At 38.7% G+C, this 17653-nt stretch overlaps 1 protein-coding gene across 6 annotated transcripts in view; it reads right to left on the minus strand.

Moving 5' to 3' along the window:
• LOC117083604 (collagen alpha-1(VIII) chain) overlaps positions 1-17653 on the minus strand; it is a 554637-nt gene that overhangs the window by 433413 nt on the left and 103571 nt on the right. For 3 of the 6 annotated variants that reach the window (XM_033211487.1, XM_033211488.1, XM_033211489.1), the window contains one exon: positions 777-888. The exons of the other annotated variants lie outside the window; for them this stretch is intronic. In XM_033211487.1, coding sequence (XP_033067378.1) covers positions 777-779 — 3 coding nt within the window. In that variant the 5' untranslated portion in view covers positions 780-888. The remainder of the gene's footprint in view (positions 1-776; positions 889-17653) is intronic. 6 annotated transcript variants of the gene reach the window in all.

The raw sequence follows: 17653 nt of genomic DNA on the forward strand, positions 1-17653 counted from the left end.
ATTTTACATACCTAATATTGACAGAGCTAGGATTTTAGTTTCTTTCTGACTCCAAATGCTGTGCTCTTTATACCGCAGGCACCACAAAAGCAACCAAATAACAACAAAATCCTTTCCTGTATGATTCATTTGGGTTAACAAAACCCTCTTCTGAAATGCAAGCACTCTCTGATAGAGTTATCCTACGAAGTCGTTCACACACATGAATAACTTAGAATTCACATGCATGTGAATAACTTTGGTAAGATTAACCTTTACCTATTCTCTAGTGGAGATCATTGTCCCAATGAGAAGGTACCAATTGGAATGAAGCGCTGGCCAGATGGAGAGTTTTTGAGAGTATAGCCTCTCAGGGTGGAAGACCTCTGGTAGAGTTAGATACTGGGGACAATAAGAAGGGTGAGGGTGGTGTCCAAGGACTGCACCAACCTAACTCTGCACTAACATTTTCTATCAGGTACTCAGAAAGCTGTTTACTGAGAATTCTGACTGGTAAGATGGTAAGTGTATGAGAGCCAGCATAGCATGAAAGTTATGTGTATGAGATCTAAAGCAGATCCTTAAGCTTCAGGTCTGCCCCTCATGGTCTATGTGACCTTGGTCAAGTCACTTACTCCATGTTCTTCACCTATAAAATAGTGACATCTAGTAATACATATTACACTTGGGTGCTGTTAAGGGTAAATGAGATTTCTCCATATACAGTGCTCTGAAAAGTATCTAGCTAGTAGCTAGTGATTCGTAAATGTCAGCTCTTAGTGTGCAATAGCCCATACCATCTGACGGTCCTATTTGGTCATCAGCAGATTACAGACTGTGAGTCCCATGTGATCCTTCTAGTACATGTACAATCAGACCAGATGATTTGGAGCTTGATTGTAGGAACAACTGTGCAAAAAAGAAAATGTCTTTCAGTATTCCTTAACTTTCAAGAGTTTGAGTTAAAGGGAGCCCCTTATCCAGAAATGTAGGACCCTTCTGACTAAAAGGAATGTTTATTTTGCCCTGACAACTCTGCTAATAATTTGCCTTAATGTCACCAATTTTGATTTTATTTTGAATTTGAAATGGGATTAGTTATGTATTGATCTCAATCAAATGTTATTTTTATGCAGACAAGCTTCCATTGTGTTTTACTGTTTATGATAATCTCCTTATATCACATTCAACAGGAGAATGGGGCAATATTCTTGTTCCAGGCCCAAGCAATTGATATAATTCTTCTAGTATTAGTTTCTCATGCCAACTCATTCTGAAAAATATGACTTTATTGTCATTAGTATTATCTTTACTTCTCACTTCTTTATTTTGGGGCATTTGCTTTGTCTTTTACAGTATCTTACACCTCTATACCTTGCTGCATGTTAAGACTCAGAGGTTCAGTGGCAGGATGCCTTATATCTTGATCCACTTTTCGGTATTCAACTGAAAGGGTGACGATGGGCTACAATACAGTTGGGTTGCAGCAAAACATTCATCCTAATGAAATGTGACTTTATGAAAGAAGTGCTCCTAATCCTCTCAAGGACTGAGCCAGGTCATCACGGGTAAATGAAAGGTATTTGAGGTTTCTTTCTTTTTCCAAAAAAACATGTTGGGTCCACCAGCTGTTACCCTGAATATTAATAAAAATCTTGTCAGCTTAGAGTTATTGCTGTTCCTGAAGAAAAGATAAATGTATGTATTTTTAAATCTGGACATATGAGGTTTTAAAAATATTATTGTAGAGTTCTCCTGGCTACATTTCCTTAGCTCTTTTCCAAGCCTTGGGCTGGAGAAACTTAAAAATGTCTCTGTGCCAAAGTTAAATATTAAATGAAAACCTTGTGTCTGAGGAGCTCTAAGATTAATAAATGGTGGCAAAATAGGTGAGATCCCAAATCATCAGAGAAAACAAGCTCTAAAATGAATGAAGTTGTATTGTAAAAAGTGTCACCTTCTGAGCTGCAGGATCAAACCCACAGGGAAAAGATGAACCACAGAATATTTCAGGCTTGGAGGAGGCACCATCTGTTTGAAGGTGTCACGGGACTACACTTATTATTGTTAAGGTAGAATGCAAAAACATCTGAAGGAACCGGAAAGAGTTAATGCTTTACACAAATTTGTGATGCAATATCATAAGAGAGTCCCCCTCCCCTGGAGGACATCATCTTTTTTTTTTTTGAGACGGATTTTTGCTCTTGTTGCCCAGGCTAGAGTGCAATGGCACAATCTTGGCTCACTGCAACCTCTGCCTCACGAGTTCAAGCAATTCTGCCTCAGACTCCTAAGTAGCCGGGATTACAGGCGCCTGCCACCACACTTGGCTAATTTTGCATTTTTAGTAGAGATGGGGTTTCTCCAGGCGCGGCTGGTCTCAAATTCCTGACCTCAGGTGATGCATTGGCCTCGACCTCTCAAAGTGCTGGGATTACAAGCGTGAGTCACTGCACCGGCCAGGACATCAACTTTAACTGTCAGTAGTACTGGCTTCTGAGAGTCAAGTCCAATTATTATGGTGAATATTAATTTTAATAGTGTCACATTTTCCCTTGAGGTCTATTATATTCTTTCTCAAAGAAAACACTAGGGGAAAATGAAGTATTGCTAAAGGATTATATTAATGAGGCAGGCATATAAAAGTTTACTTTTCCTTTCCCAGATAATTGTAGTGATAATTTGCTTCCCAACCTTAAGTGCATGGATTGAGTGAGCTGTTAAGTCTCAGTTCTTCTTTCCCAAGTATGCCTCAGTGATTGGGGAACATGTGCTGTAAGGTGGCCTGCAAGGTAGAAAGAGCCTATGGGCTGCAGAATCCTAGCCACCTGGATTTGGATTCTGCCTTTGCCACTGATCCGCTGTGTAATCTTAGGGAATACATAGCCATATCTTAGCATGAAAAATAGGAATAATAATCCCTATGGGGATCATATTTGGTAACAAATGCTGAGGCCTGACAATTAGCAGAAACTCAACAAAGGGTAGCTTGACTAATATATAGTATATAGCCTTTGTATTCTTGCCATTACTGTGGTTCCAGGATCCAATAGGATATTCATATTCTTTTTACCAGCCAGCTCTTTTAGGCACATCTATGAACAAAATTGTCTTTAAAAGAAGTAATATCTCTTGGGTTTGTTGAGCTAACATTTCATATAAATACTACATATTAGCCTAAGAAAGAAAATACCTGTGGTCACAACCACTTTATGTTGCATTGAATGGTGTTTAGAACACTTTTCTGAAATTGGAATGTAATTTTAATAATTTTGGTTAGGCATCAGAAGAGAAATCTGTTGTGTTAGAGAAGAGAATGGTATTAAAAACATCTAGCAACCATGAAATGTTAACATTCTTAGGTTGGGTGCCAAGAACATAGATTTGACCAAAAGGAGTTAAAGGACCAATTGAGCATTACTCTGGTTACAGGGATCCCTGACTTACGTGAATGATATTGAGAAAATACCACATCCTAATGACGTAAATTCAAACTAGATGTAGTATAAGTTGTTCCAAGCTTTATCTTGAAGAAGGCCTGGGGATGAATTTGGGAGGGGTTTGTACAGCAAATGTTAATATCACAAAAGAAGGAATTTGGCCTCCAAAAAGGATTAGACTGGTGCATATGCTTTGAAACATCTTGGATACAGCAGTCTTGCTGTAATTCCCTCTGGCTTCATTGTAGAAAGTGTAAACAAAAAACGACATGATTGTGGATTTTCATTGTATTCCCTGTTCTACTAGATACCCTTAGCTGAATGGATGTGATGTTGGCTGGGGATTGTGAAGTTCATTCTCTTGCTGCTGGTTGGTGTGAGTTTGAGCAGTTGTACCAGACTGGAGCTAAGATTGAAGTCTGTGCTTCCTGTTATTCTGAGAAGGGTGAAGCTTCCTCTAAGACAGAGCAGAATACTGAATCAGCTGGTAATTATGATAGCCAAGACCATGTCTCTGTGAGCCGTTTCATAATGTAACTTGTTACATTGCCTACACTTGGTGGCCAATGCAGCATGTATTATATTCTGTTATTCCTTGTATCCTCTTTGTTATGTTTTTTTCTGTTAACTATTATTATTAATAACTGTTCTCTTAATAACCATAAAGAGAAAGTATGGTTAACTACTTCACCAATTCCCTTAAAAAATGCAACTATTTTATGTGTTGAATGGTACCATATTTATACTTGAATTATGGGATGGTTTGACATGACAGCTAATGTTTATGGAGAACTTACTATTGGCCAGACACTATTGAAAGCGCTTTACATTGCTTAATTGATTTAAGCACCTATATTAGTTAACACTTAATTCTTAGAAAAATCTGCCTGACTACAGAGGTTGCAGTGAGCCAAGATCTCACCACTACACTCCAGCCTGGGCGACAGAGGGACACTCCATCTCAAGACAAAAGAAAAATCTGCCTGACTGAAAGCTACTACCATAATTATTCTTACTTATCTATGTGGAATTCGAGGCACAGAGGTTTTAAATAGCATATCAAAAGTCCTACAGTCGGTAAGTCACAGGACTGGAATTTGAGCGCAAGGTATCTACCCCCAGGTTCTAAGCACTTAACTACTAACAACATATTACCTGTTTGAATGGAAACTTTGAATATTGAATAGATCATGATGTACACGCACACACATATATGTACAGGGGCACATACATACTTTTTCATATTCATGCAACTCACAATTGAATTTGCAATTTTTTTTTTTTTTTTTTTTTTTTTTTTTTTTTTTTTTTTGAGACGGAGTCTCGCTCTGTCGCCCAGGCTGGAGTGCAGTGGCCGGATCTCAGCTCACTGCAAGCTCTGCCTCCCGGGTTCACGCCATTCTCCTGCCTCAGCCTCCCGAGTAGCTGGGACTACAGGCGCCCGCCACCTCACCCGGCTAGTTTTTTGTATTTTTTAGTAGAGACGGGGTTTCACCGTGTTAGCCAGGATGGTCTCGATCTCCTGACCTCGTGATCCGCCCGTCTCGGCCTCCCAAAGTGCTGGGATTACAGGCTTGAGCCACCGCGCCCGGCCAGAATTTGCAATTTTATACAAATGTTTTCCTGCTCTTTATATGCATTGAGCTGCCAGATTAAAATTCAGACTTGTTGAAGAACAAGAAGAACTTTATTTATTAAAAAATCTCTGGATACCTCTTACATGCAGAGAACTCTAGTATAAATTGAAAACAAAAATAAGCACAATCTCTAATGTTTTGTGAACCTTAAGACAAGAAGATAAGAACATTCTCATGCACAAAGCTTCTATTTAAAAAGTTCAGTTAGGTGTTGACAGAATTTGGGGGTGATATGGTTTTCCAGGCTTCTGGTGGGTGATAGTCCCGGGGCCTGAGAAGGTGGAGGCTGTTCTTACCACAGAGAAAGCAAGAAATCCTGGGTCAGCCAAAGAGACAGTTCTTCTAGGTCAAGCCTCCAACTACTGGAGTCAAATGCATGGTTACTTGGAGAAGCCTGGCAGAGCAGATAGTGACCCATTGACTGAGCTGGCTGGTCCTTAGGTGGTAGATCACCCATTATGAAAGCAAGATATCCCAGGTCAGCCAAAGAGACAGTTTTCCTAGGTGAAGCCTCTAACTACTGGTGTCAAATGCATGGTTACCTGGGGAATCACGGCAGAGTAGATGGTGACCAATAGGCTGAGCTGGCTAGTCCTTGGGTGGTAGACCACCTCAAGAAGCAGAACATGATACTGGGTGCATGGATTCTAGAGCCACACCGCCTGGGTTAAAATCCCAGCTCTGAACCCTATTACCTACGTGACTTCAGGAAAAGTTTGTTTTTTTTCCAAAAACATGTTTGTGCCTCATTTTCCTTTTCTAGAAAATGAGGATAATAATAATACCTACCTCACAGGACTTTAATGAAGATTAAATAAGTATATGCATGTAAAGTGTTTAGAATGATGTCTGACATGAAGTAAGTGCGATGTAGGTATTAACTGTTGTTATTATTGCTGTCATTACTGGTAGAGGCAGGAGTGGATTCAGAGGTTTAGACAGGCAGGAGGTGCACAGCGTATCTTACTTAGAACAAATGTAAACCCAAGGAACCCATCCCTCCCTCTCATCTCCCAGAGTATATTTCTTTGACTTCTGCTTATTTTGTCTTCTAAAGAAATTTATGACAATGAAATATGTGCTTGTATTCTCTCCTCTTAATTAAAGTTATTTCTGTGTTAGATAATAATTCATTGTTACGATGTCTCCTTTGGAATATGTAACAGGTTCTGCTTCTTTGTTGGCTTTGGATCATTGGAAACTGGGGTAGGAAATCAGATGATTGCAGTTGCAATTCAAAGAGCAAGTTGCATAATCCTCAGGGATACCAAGGTGCAGATATTTTGCCTTGTATGAAGCTAGGGATCTTGAATTTCTAGTTACCAATCTCTTTTGAAATACCTTTCTCTGCCACCTAGAAGGTATGAATGAAAAGTGTGCAGTTAAAGAGGTTGATTCCCACTTATCCATTACAACAAAGGGGACATTAACTCCAAGTACTACCCAGGTTGGGCCAAGAGGGGCCTTTGGTCTGACTGTCCTCCAGCCATGTCTCCCTCAGCTGCCATGGGGTGAGAAGCCAAAGGATTGTGCTATGCAGAGCCCACGCTCCTAGACCACGCCCTGGATGCACAGGATCCTGGAATTCTCTGTGCCGATGATCTCAAGCTCTTTCCAGTGTCTGCACAGGCTTTCATTCAGGGTCCTGCCTCTTGACATACACTGTGTCACTGGGGTGCAAGCCTAGGACCAACGTGGGGCTAGGGAACAGCTGTTTGCTGGAGGTTGTGGATAGAGTTTTGCTGTGTGAATGGGGTGTTCACATGCATGGCTGTGAAATCTATTGTGGTCCATAGCAGAGTTGAGGGTGGGAACAGAAGAACCCAGCAGCAGGCTGGTCTCCCTGTATCTTCGCATTCAGAACTCCAAAGAGTCTGAAAATTTGAATTTTACCTCCCAGCTTGATATGAAGGTATATTGCCAAGGCAGAAGGATAGAACTTTTTTTTTTAGCAGTTTGTTAACTCAACTGATAACTTTTAAGTATTTGAGTATGGTATCTGGACCTTTATTTGTACTTTCGCCCAAAGCATGACAAATGTCAGGAGTGGGCCAGATTAACATAGATACACATTAAAAAGCCCACGCTAAAATGTGTGTGATTTTCTTTGCTGGTATCAAAGTGCTCAAGAAACAGAGCAGTCAGTTCAAATGCAAGAGCAGAGGAGAGCCAACGAAATACCAGCGATGACTATCTATTACCATTTTTATTATTTCCTTATCTCAAAAATGAGATTTCTGAGAAGGGAAAATATGATCATATTAATAAAAACCAACAACGGGACAGTTTCACTAGAAGAAAAAGCAGAAGAAAGCAGAGAGAAAAATCCCTAGAGGTCAGTTGCACCAAACATGGTATGTATCGCCTCTCTGTCAGCCAAAGCTGTGGTGTCTAAAATTTATTGCTGGAATAGCTGGAATTCTTAATAAAAATTCCACAAAACCTGGGGGCTTCTGAGCAGCATATGTGAAATTAAGAGAAAATAAGTATTTCATCTTCTGTGAAAGTCACAAGTACAAAGAACAAGGTGTTAACAAGATAACAACTAGGTATGAGAGGGTGTCTGTTTTCTTCTTTTCATGTTCCACATGTTTTCTCTGGATATCTAAAGCCAGAGAGTATTGGAGAGAGGAGAGGACTCCATTTTTGTCCCCTTATTGTTCCTGGGGAAATTTGTGCATAGGCTGCTCGTGCTTGGCGAGGTAGCATACCTGACAGGCACACAACTGCCTGACTACTCCTGACCTAGTAGTTACAGCTTCAACACAGGCTGCCAATTTATTCCTGTACCATGTGCAAGGAGGTGCAAACTAGCAACAGCCAGTAGAGAATAAACTTAGTCTTAGAAATTTGATTCTTTCCATTTCCATTTCAACTCCGAGAATCAGCTGGGGACTCCTTTGAGGAGTCAGTCTCTTCATTTACAATCATTGTGTCCTCTGCCAAGTTACAGAATCACCATAAACCTCAGTTTCTTTAGGTGTACCATGAAAATAATAACTAACCTCTGAGGTTTGCAAAAATTGCCAACACAGTGCCAGGTCCACAATAGATGCTAAGTGTTTTGGAACTCCTTCAGAATCAGTGTAGTACTTTAAGAGAAATTTGGTGTATATTTATATCAGACATATAGTGTTTCCTTTTTTATTTCAATAAGAAAAATTCTACCCTTCCCTAAGTTTATTGAATCATTGTTTCTATATACATGTCATGTGGGTATAGTTCTGGAAAGTAAGTCTATTGGGAGAGCAAATGTGAAATAGAAGATGTTCTTTGACTATTTTCTACCTCTCTTCCAAGGAACTCCTGAGTTAAAAATTCATCTGGCTCCCATTTTCTGCAGAATTTTGCTTATTTGAAATGTTCAAGAAATCAATTGATCTGACTTCAAACACACGAGGCTTTGCTGGCTGTGTAAAAGCCCTGTTTGTGTCACTCCCAAGTCTGGACTTTACAAGCAGCCAATTCCCTTCATATCTTAGTAGAGGACTTCTTTTTGGCTGCCTGCCCTCTGTGCTGAGTCAAATGTTAGGCTGGGAATGGAGGCAATAAATCTCTGTGAGTCTTCATAGTTAGAATTTCTCCTGTTGCTTCTGATAAGGAAATGACAAAGTTTGTCAGGTCTACACATGAATGTCAGAGAAATTTGTAATCTAAATCATGCTTAGCTCAGAAAATGGTAAGCAAAATATGCTAAACCTGGCTTTGAGTTAACTCAAATGGTTTTGAGGATTTGGGTTGTGAATGTAGAATTTATGTTCATTCTTGACTAGATTGCCCTTGGACATTTTTAGAATAAAAAAATTCCTATCTTTCAAAATATTCTGACTAAATATTTAATATTTTTCTATGGGAGAGGGGACAGCAAAATTCTTTCTAGCTGAAGTTCTTTGCAAAGAAAGGATGTTTTCTTTGCCTGGTAGAGCCACCTCACTGTTTGTACCCCTCTCTCTGCCTCTTTTTCTCCATTTATTTTGGTACTTTCAAGTTTCCTGCTAAGTCTCAATGACTGACTGAAATGAATGCAGTTGGAGACCAGGAATTCCTCAAAGATGGAAAGATTTTTCCATGATCTATTCACATGCTCTGAGATGACTAATGAAGCCAACCCAGGTCTGGCCAACTCCCTACATGAGCACAGTGAAAAGACTTTCTCAAAATAAAACAAGGAAAACTTTTTTTTTTTAGTCTCTATTTGATTTTGAGTGTTTTCTCTCCAGCAACATCACTGACAACATTCACTGTCTGACATTTTAGTAGAAGTGGTAAAAATTCCTTCATACAACAGCAATTCCTAGGCCTTACTTTCATTTTCCTGAGACTCAACAATATATATAAAGAAGAGGAAGAGAGTGATGTGATTGTCTATAGTAGAAATACTACAGGGGTTTGGTTAGCCAAGTGGCCCCTTTCAAAGGAACCATGATCATACTGTAGGAGAAACCCATTTAAAATGTTCTCTCTCGAGCCTACAGCCAGTCAGCTCCTGATGATGATTTTGTTGGCACAAAGCAATACAATCAACTAGTTTGGCACAGTCACCATTCGAAGTGAATTTTTCTATGTATTCTTTTTACGGTTGGAACAACTGGCTTGGGTTTTATTGATTTAACTAGCTCTTTTGGTGTCATGTAGATACAGCTTTTCAAACTAGTAAAGCAGAGTCATTGTGTGGCTAAAGAAAACATTGGTTAATCTGAAAATCATGTACATTTGATCTTGGAATGTGTTTTTTACTTATGTTTGAACACGGATGTGTCTGACGTCCTGAGAGTTCATTTCAAGCAAAATATTGAATCACAGAATGAAAAATCTACCCAGATATTTTAGCCCTTATGTAGTTTTCCCTTTTTCTCATGTTCATGCTATGACTTGGGACAGGCTAGATTAGGAAATCATTTTGAGGATATTTCTAGGATAGAAGTCTTTCTGTCACTTTTTACCCTTATCATACATTTTAGAAACTCTGAGAGAACTGAGAAATTACATAGCAAATACAACTCCCTTGCTTTTCATTTGTTATGTGTTTGCTAAATGCATTAATTTAACAAATATTTTCTTCCTGTCCACGGTGATTCAGGCACTGTACTTCTAGACAGTGACAAATAAGACTGGTGAGATTCCTGCTCTCGTGGAGCTTGTATTTTAGTGAAGGGAGCAAGACAATAAACCAAACAAGATAATTTCAGATAGAGGTAACTGCTTAGAAAAGAAACCAAAGGAACAGGATCTTGTGATGGGTTGGGAGTAGCATCGATGCAACTTGAGATGGGCTGTCAAGAAGGGTTTTGCTGAGGAGGTGGCAGCTGAAAGAAGCCAGCCATATGACTCTCTGGACAGTGTGCAGGCAGAGTGTTCAGCAAGTGTCAAGGCCAATAATAATCCTTTGTTATGAGGACTAAATGAGCTAGTATGTGTAGAGTGCTTAGAACAGTGCCTGGCATCTATAAGTGCTAATTGTTTTGAATTCACTAAATATTCATTGAGTATCTATCAGGTTCCACTCTCAGTAGTAGGTGCAGGGAATTAAGGTTTAAAGAGAGAGACCTGACTTCGAGGAGCTCAAGCCAGACTTCAGTGAAGTATTTCTCAGTGTGTGGTTTACAGATCACTTCTTCCTCACTGGCCTTCCTGGTTCCCAGTCTCCTCTACATGGAACCTGATTAGAAAGGCTTGGGGAGAGGACCAGAAATCTGCATTTTCTACAAGTATGCTCTAGTTAATTTTTATGTCCCATAAAGATTGAGAACCACAGTCCTAATGAATCGGTTGTGATTAAACTGTGGTTCTTTTCAATACAGTATCTGTTACAGCATCCAGTATAACCAATTGCCCGCACTGCAAAGAACACCTCATAATACTCAAGAGGAGCTCTGCTCAGTTTATACAGCCATAAATATAATGGAATTATGTTTCACAATTAACATCCTGAAATCCTTAGGGCTAACTTTTTCATTGATCTTGAGCTGCTGGGGAAGTTGGATTAAGCTGCTTTTGGCTATGGTTTGGAAGGTTTCACTCTCAAGTGTCATTTAAAACCTGCCAAAGAAAAATAAGATTTTTACCTTTTAGAAAGAATGTGCTAACTAATGTTTGCCAAAAGCTCTTGAATCCTGGAAGACATTCTACTTGTAAGTAGATTAGCCTAATTGAAATTCCTCCTTTGGGCTCCTCCTCATACCTATTTTTAGAGTGTGATGTCACCAACAGGCGAGATGAGAAAGATTTATTTTATCTCTCTGTGACATTCTACTATTAGCTTGATGCAAAAGTAAGTTTTTGCCATTGAAAGTAGTGGCAAAAACCATGATTACTTTGGTACCAACCTAATAGAATGTATTCTATTCTATTTATTTTCTCACTTTAGAATAACTTATACAAATTTTTAAATGTTTTAGATTCAGAGATCTCAAGGAACACTTGATACAGAATAGATTCATGCTGATCAGGCTGAGTAACAGTAGCCTCTAAAGTCCAGTCTAGATTCTATGCTGTAAAAGTGTGAGGCTTCTGTTCTCTCATTAAATACTTTCTGAAAAGGGCCTTAGTTTGAGAACAGCTGTATCCCATTCAGTTCCTTCTTCATTTCTCATTTTTATCTCTTTACTAGTTTTCATCCATAGGTACTCAATAGCTATGACAGATAAAATGATGGTAATGGGGAAAAGGCCAGCCCTGAGCATGAGGTCAGAACTAATAAAGGTAAATGAACTGATACAAGTTTAAGTCAGGCTAGAATCTTAGATATGGATCTTAGAAGATTAGACAGAATTGACAATGCAGTCAGAAAAGTCATCTTTTGGGGCTACTAGCCTGTCAATTATTTCATTTTTTTTGTTTGTTTGTTTAACTTTTCAGGTTGGCAGTGCTCCCCAACAAAGGGTTTGAAGAATGGGTGAGAAATGTAGACCCCATAAAATCTGTAGGAATCTAAGATAAAAATCTGTTACTGCTTAGTCAATGTAATGAATGATCAACAAGAACTTAATTGTGACACCAGAGAAAGAGTGTATTAGACAAGAGTTGCACCCCCAGGAAGAAAATCTTCTCCCAATATTTTTATTAGGTTTCACCTGGCAATATGAATTTTGATGTAAAAACAAGTAGAAAGAAAAGATTCTTTTCTACTTTATTTTTCCCCTTTAAATTCAGCAATTTATTCAAGCTTTTCTTTATTCATTTCTTTATTCAACAAAGATTTGCTGAATGCCAACCATTTGCCAGGTACCATCCTAATTGCTGGGGATACAGCAAGGAGACAGAAAAGTGCCTGTCTTTCTAAGTTTATATGCCTTTAGAATTTCATTTCTTCTTCATCTACAAAAATGATCATAGCCAATTCAGATCCATCAGAGAAGCTAAAATATTTAAAAGGAGCATTCTCTGTAAAAAGTAAGGACTGACAAAGAAACCACATTTCCTTGGAATTTGGTGATCCTTCAGTTTTCTCTGCATATGAATCAGTTTCTGTGCCCATCTTTACATTACTGTTTACACAGTTTTGGCTCTATGCTGGATTTACTGGTGATTTTGGCTAAGACGTTTTATCCCCAAAATGATTGTTTTCTTGATCATGCATAGGTGATGTGATGGTACTGTCCCCAAATCTTTTGAGTCCAGGTTCAGCACAGCATAGCTGCCTGGAAATTGAAGACACTGGTTCCCATAAAAGAACCACTGGCTCAGAGACCAACCACATTTTTTTCCATTTCTACTGTAACATTTATTTCTCAAGAGTATATAGATATGTATTTATATTCACATTTGTCATCTCTTCTCCAACTAGAGAGAATGTAAGCTTTAAGGGTAGAATGGCATTTTGGCCTCATTCACTGCTAAACTCCCCAATCTAAAACAGTGCCAGCCACGAGGTAGATTCTCAACACACGTTGGTTAAGTGATTTAATAGAGTTTTTACTATCCTTGAAGTCTAATTAGTCATTTACTTCTACTGTATTTGTATAAAGAACTTTTAAAAAACTCAACTATCAGAGGAAGTCATCTTATATCAGGATTTGATTGTTACATTGTAATTGTGGGGCCAAGCACAGGCCTAGTAACTAGGATATATGAACCCTCACTTATTTTTTCAAGTTGTTTAAAGTTTCTTTGTTTCAGTTTCCTTTGTTTTTCTTTACATTTCTGTGTGTCAATATCTTTATTTCTCAAATGGTATTGATAATAAACTTACCTAGCCTAATTTTAGGGTTGTTTTGGTGACTAAGTATGTGCAAATACTTGAAATGACATCAAGAAATCTACTAAAGTGAGGTACCAATAGTTTACCCTACTATATTTTAATTGTTACCCATTATTTCTCTGACTCTGTCTATGTTTATTTTCCTTCATTACCATGAATTTGATGCCAGCAAGTCTTAGCATGTTATACATATACAGGTGCAAAGAAACTTAGTACTCTAGTACTTTGGTTTGATAACCCTGGTTTGGTCTATTGAGATAAGAAATTATTTGGTAACTGAGATGTTTTAGATAAGAAAGGATTATCAGGGACCTGGATTTTAAATCCAAGAAGGTCTCTGATAAGAGAAGGTTGGAGTGAGGGCGGGGGGAGGGGGGCGTTGGACCTCAATCCACTGGCAAATATGTGATCTTTCTGTAGGAGTTCTTTGTTGAGGACCCTTGGGAGGCAGAGAACAGGCAGGGATGCAGAGCACAGGTGCACAGGCCAAGTACAGTATTCAGAAAAATAAAGGAAATGTGTATCTTTCTGCTTGAGCTCTGTAATTCTCCCACAAACACCATGAGTGTTATTGTTTACTGCTAGCACTTATGGACAATAGACCAGGAGATCAAATCTTCTGTCCTGGCTTCTTTCACACATGAGAGACAATTTGAAAAAAAACAATATAGTTATTATCCATGATCTCCCTCTTTGCTCTTGTGATCGCATTCAGTGGATAACTTGAGCAGCTACTCTAAAATTTAATCTGACTTTACAGAACCCCCAAACCACATCTTTGGGAATTACAGAACTATGTAAACTACAGTTTTATTTTTTTCTATTTCATAGATGAAAAAGTGAATCTAAGTGACTTGTCTAAGATTGTATAGCAGGTAGAAAAATGATTCCAAATCTTAATCCAAGTTGGTGCTCATTTTGTTGCATTTGGCTTCCTGTAGGTAGAAACCTTTCTTTAATTATTGCATATGAGCTGATTTCATTTGGAAGGATCAGAAAAAATTTATTTATTTAGTGTATACTTAATCCAGTTTTGCAGTCCCATATCTGTAACTGACAACTGTTTACAAGTACTAATTGTTTCAGCAACTATGTTTTAAATTGATATAAGAGAGACTGGTTAGTGTAGTATCTTCCCAATAGCTGTCTAGGTTCAATCCAAGCTCTACCATTTTACTGACTGGGCAACCTCAGGCAAGTCTTTTCATTGCTTTGTACATTTGTAGTTTTATTTCTTGTCTCCAAAATGGGAAAATTTGTATTATCTTATCGGTTTGCTGTGAATAATTGAACGTATATAAAGCATAGAACCATGCCTAGCACATAGTAAATATTATATATGTGTTTATTTTCATAGTACTGAGATACAAATGTAGATAAGACCAGAGCACATTAGAGTTTATCCTTAAGGGTTCTCATTTTGAACATAGTTTTGTGTAAAAAAAAAAAAAAGTTTCTAAATGAAAAAGCAGCATTTCATTCTGTAGTCTCTTGATGCAGTAATTCAAAGTCATCACTAGATGGCAATTGTGATCCATGTGACTTCAGCTGCAGCAGGTACTAACTGATGGGTCCAACCCTGGCATCAGTGTTTTCTATACCCTACAGCACTGAGAAGTCAGGCAGTTTCTTTCCCACAAAGTGAGCCTTTAACAAAACTCCAGTCAGCAAAGCTTTCATTCAGTGGTCACCCTTGGGGCTTACCCATAGGCACCTAGTCCTTCTGATGACAGCCTCACAGAAGGGTGGGTTTGCCTGCCTGCATCTTGTTATACATTTTCATATCAGGAGTTCCTTTCACCAGCTAGCAACAGGACAGTGTCAGGATCCTGGGTCAAGAAGATCCCTTAGTGGTTCTTAAAGTGTGGTCCCCCTGCCAGCAGCCTCACCATCATCTAGCAATTTGTTAAAAATGCAAGTTTTGGGGCCCCATCAGATCTGCTGACCAGTATTTTAATAAGCCTTCCAGATGATTCTGATGTCTGCTGAAGTTTGAGAACCACTGAGATAAACCAGTGCATAGCATCATATATAAAGGTTGGTGCTGGAAGGGTCCTCAGAGAAGATTTTGCCCAGTCCTCCCATTTTGCTGAGAAGGAAAACAGGTTCAGAGAAGTTAAATGACTTACTACAAGTCATAGCAGTAGGCATGTGGCAGAGCTGGGCTCCAGGGCTGGTGAGTGGCATGTCCCAGCTTTCCTCATATGCCCATCTCCCCTTCTCCCCCTCTAAACTGAGGCCACTAGGTGCACATTCTAGCCTGATACCTACTCATGAAATTAAAAAGTCATTTATTTATGCAGGATTTTGTTCATTTCAATAGACATTTCTATGGTGATACAAAATTGAGTATGATGAATTCACTACAGTCCAGAGTGTGTGCATATGTGTACATGCATGTGTATGTGTGTGTGGTATGTAGGGAGGCATGAGGGAGGATCAAGTAAAAGTCATCATCTCAATTGATAGGAGAGGGATATATGCAGAGTGCCATGGGAAATAGGTGAGTGCAGCGAGGGATTAGGTAACACAGGTAAGAGGAAGAAAGCTGACCTTGGGTGATAGGTAGGAGTTCAGCAGCTGTAGAAGTCAGGATAGGGCATTTGGGGAGAGGGATCAGAATACACAAGCACATGGAGCCATGAAATAGTGTAGGGGGATCACAAGAGTTTTGTTTGAAGGGAAGAGTGTGGTGGAAGAGTGATCATGTTGTAAATAATAATAACATTACTACCACTAATACTAATAGCGGGGACTTATTAAATGTTAACTGTGAGCCAAGCCCTGTACTAAACATTTTGTATCTATTATTGATTTAATTCTTAAATGATTTTGCAAAAGTCTACTCTTATTTCTCCTTTACAGATGACAACGAACATGCCTACACTGTGCTAGCTTCCTTAAAACCAAGTGTTACTATTTTCCATTTCTTAGACCAACATTGAACTTAGAAAAAGGGCTTTCATGTTTACTTCTTCCAGGATGTCCATAATGCAAAGTAAGTATCTATTTGCAGGAGATGAGGAGTATATTCTTAATATATATAATTTTATTATAAGCACATTTTCATAAATGCATTAAATCAGGAGAATTTTGGCAATAATTTGGATATTTAAACTCAAAGAATGAAGGTCCCATTATTCTTCAGCATATCAACAACTTTAGAAGTAGCCAATTTTTCATGATAACAGAAGAATTGTGTCTTAAAAGTGGCTAAGAAAGCTCATTTCAATTACTTGACTCACTAAAGAAAGGAAGCTGAGGAATGAATGAATAACCTGGTCTGAAATCATTGGTCTATTTTATTTTTGGTTTTGACTATAACCAAAAATATGAATGAAATGAAAAAATGAAATGTTCATTGTGAATGTGCTTTCCACAGTCACTGTTAGTGTCTTTCCTTCATTGCGTAGGAGTGCCCACAACCAAACTAAAAATTCGAGCTATAATTAAAGCTCTAGTAGGATTCAAAATCTTACCTAAATTTTCCCAGGTAAGATTCAAGATGTTTCTGGATTCTTTAAGATATTTTTGAGTGATTTTACTTTTTCCTGAGAAGATACATTTTCTTTCCTTTTTTTCAAAGTCTCGCTTTGTCGCCCAAGCTGGAGTGCAGTGGTGTGATCTCAGCTCACTGCAACCTTCACCTGCTGGGTTCAAGCGTTTCTCCCTGCCTCAGCCTCCCAAGTAGCTGGGAATACAGGCACCCACCACCACGCCTGGCTAATTTTTGTATTTGTAGTAGAGGCAGGGTTTCGCCATGTTGGCCAGGCTGGTCTCGAACCCCTGACCTCAGGTGATCTGCCCGCCTTGGCCTCCTATAGTGCTGGGATTACAGGTGTGAGCCACTGTGCTCAGCCCTGAGAAAATAACTTTTCTGTTCCTACTTTCTCATCTGTAAAATATCGGCATTGGAGGAGATAATCTAGAAGGTCCCTTCCAGCTCTAATGGTCTGTGGATTTATTATTTAATGATTAAATGGCACAAATAACCCATTTCTTTGTTTTCTTTGTAGTAAAATTTTACTATTCATTAAAGAAATTATAAGACCAAATCTCTTTCCATAAATTTTTAAATGGCATCTCTAAAATAGCTCTAGATTTCACTTTTTAGGATCACCGAGACTCTGTCCAGCTCAGACGTGTTTATGTATTTCCACCTGACATTTTACACATTTTAGGAGCCAATAATAAGGCCATTTTTAAGTAGATGCCATTAGAAATGATTGATAGCCAGTTTATGTTTTAAGGTGAAAGAAGTACACTTTAATGATGCTCTGCATTTCTGATTGCTACGATAACAACTTTCAGCTTTACCAGCCCATATTACAACTTTGATCTTTACGCTCATGTTCATAGCTGAAGGTGAAATGCTTTCTCAAGAAAATCTAGAAAAT

Source organism: Trachypithecus francoisi, unplaced genomic scaffold, assembly GCF_009764315.1.
Source record: "Trachypithecus francoisi isolate TF-2019V2 unplaced genomic scaffold, Tfra_2.0 Lachesis_group0, whole genome shotgun sequence".
NCBI classification, from domain to species: domain Eukaryota; kingdom Metazoa; phylum Chordata; class Mammalia; order Primates; family Cercopithecidae; genus Trachypithecus; species Trachypithecus francoisi.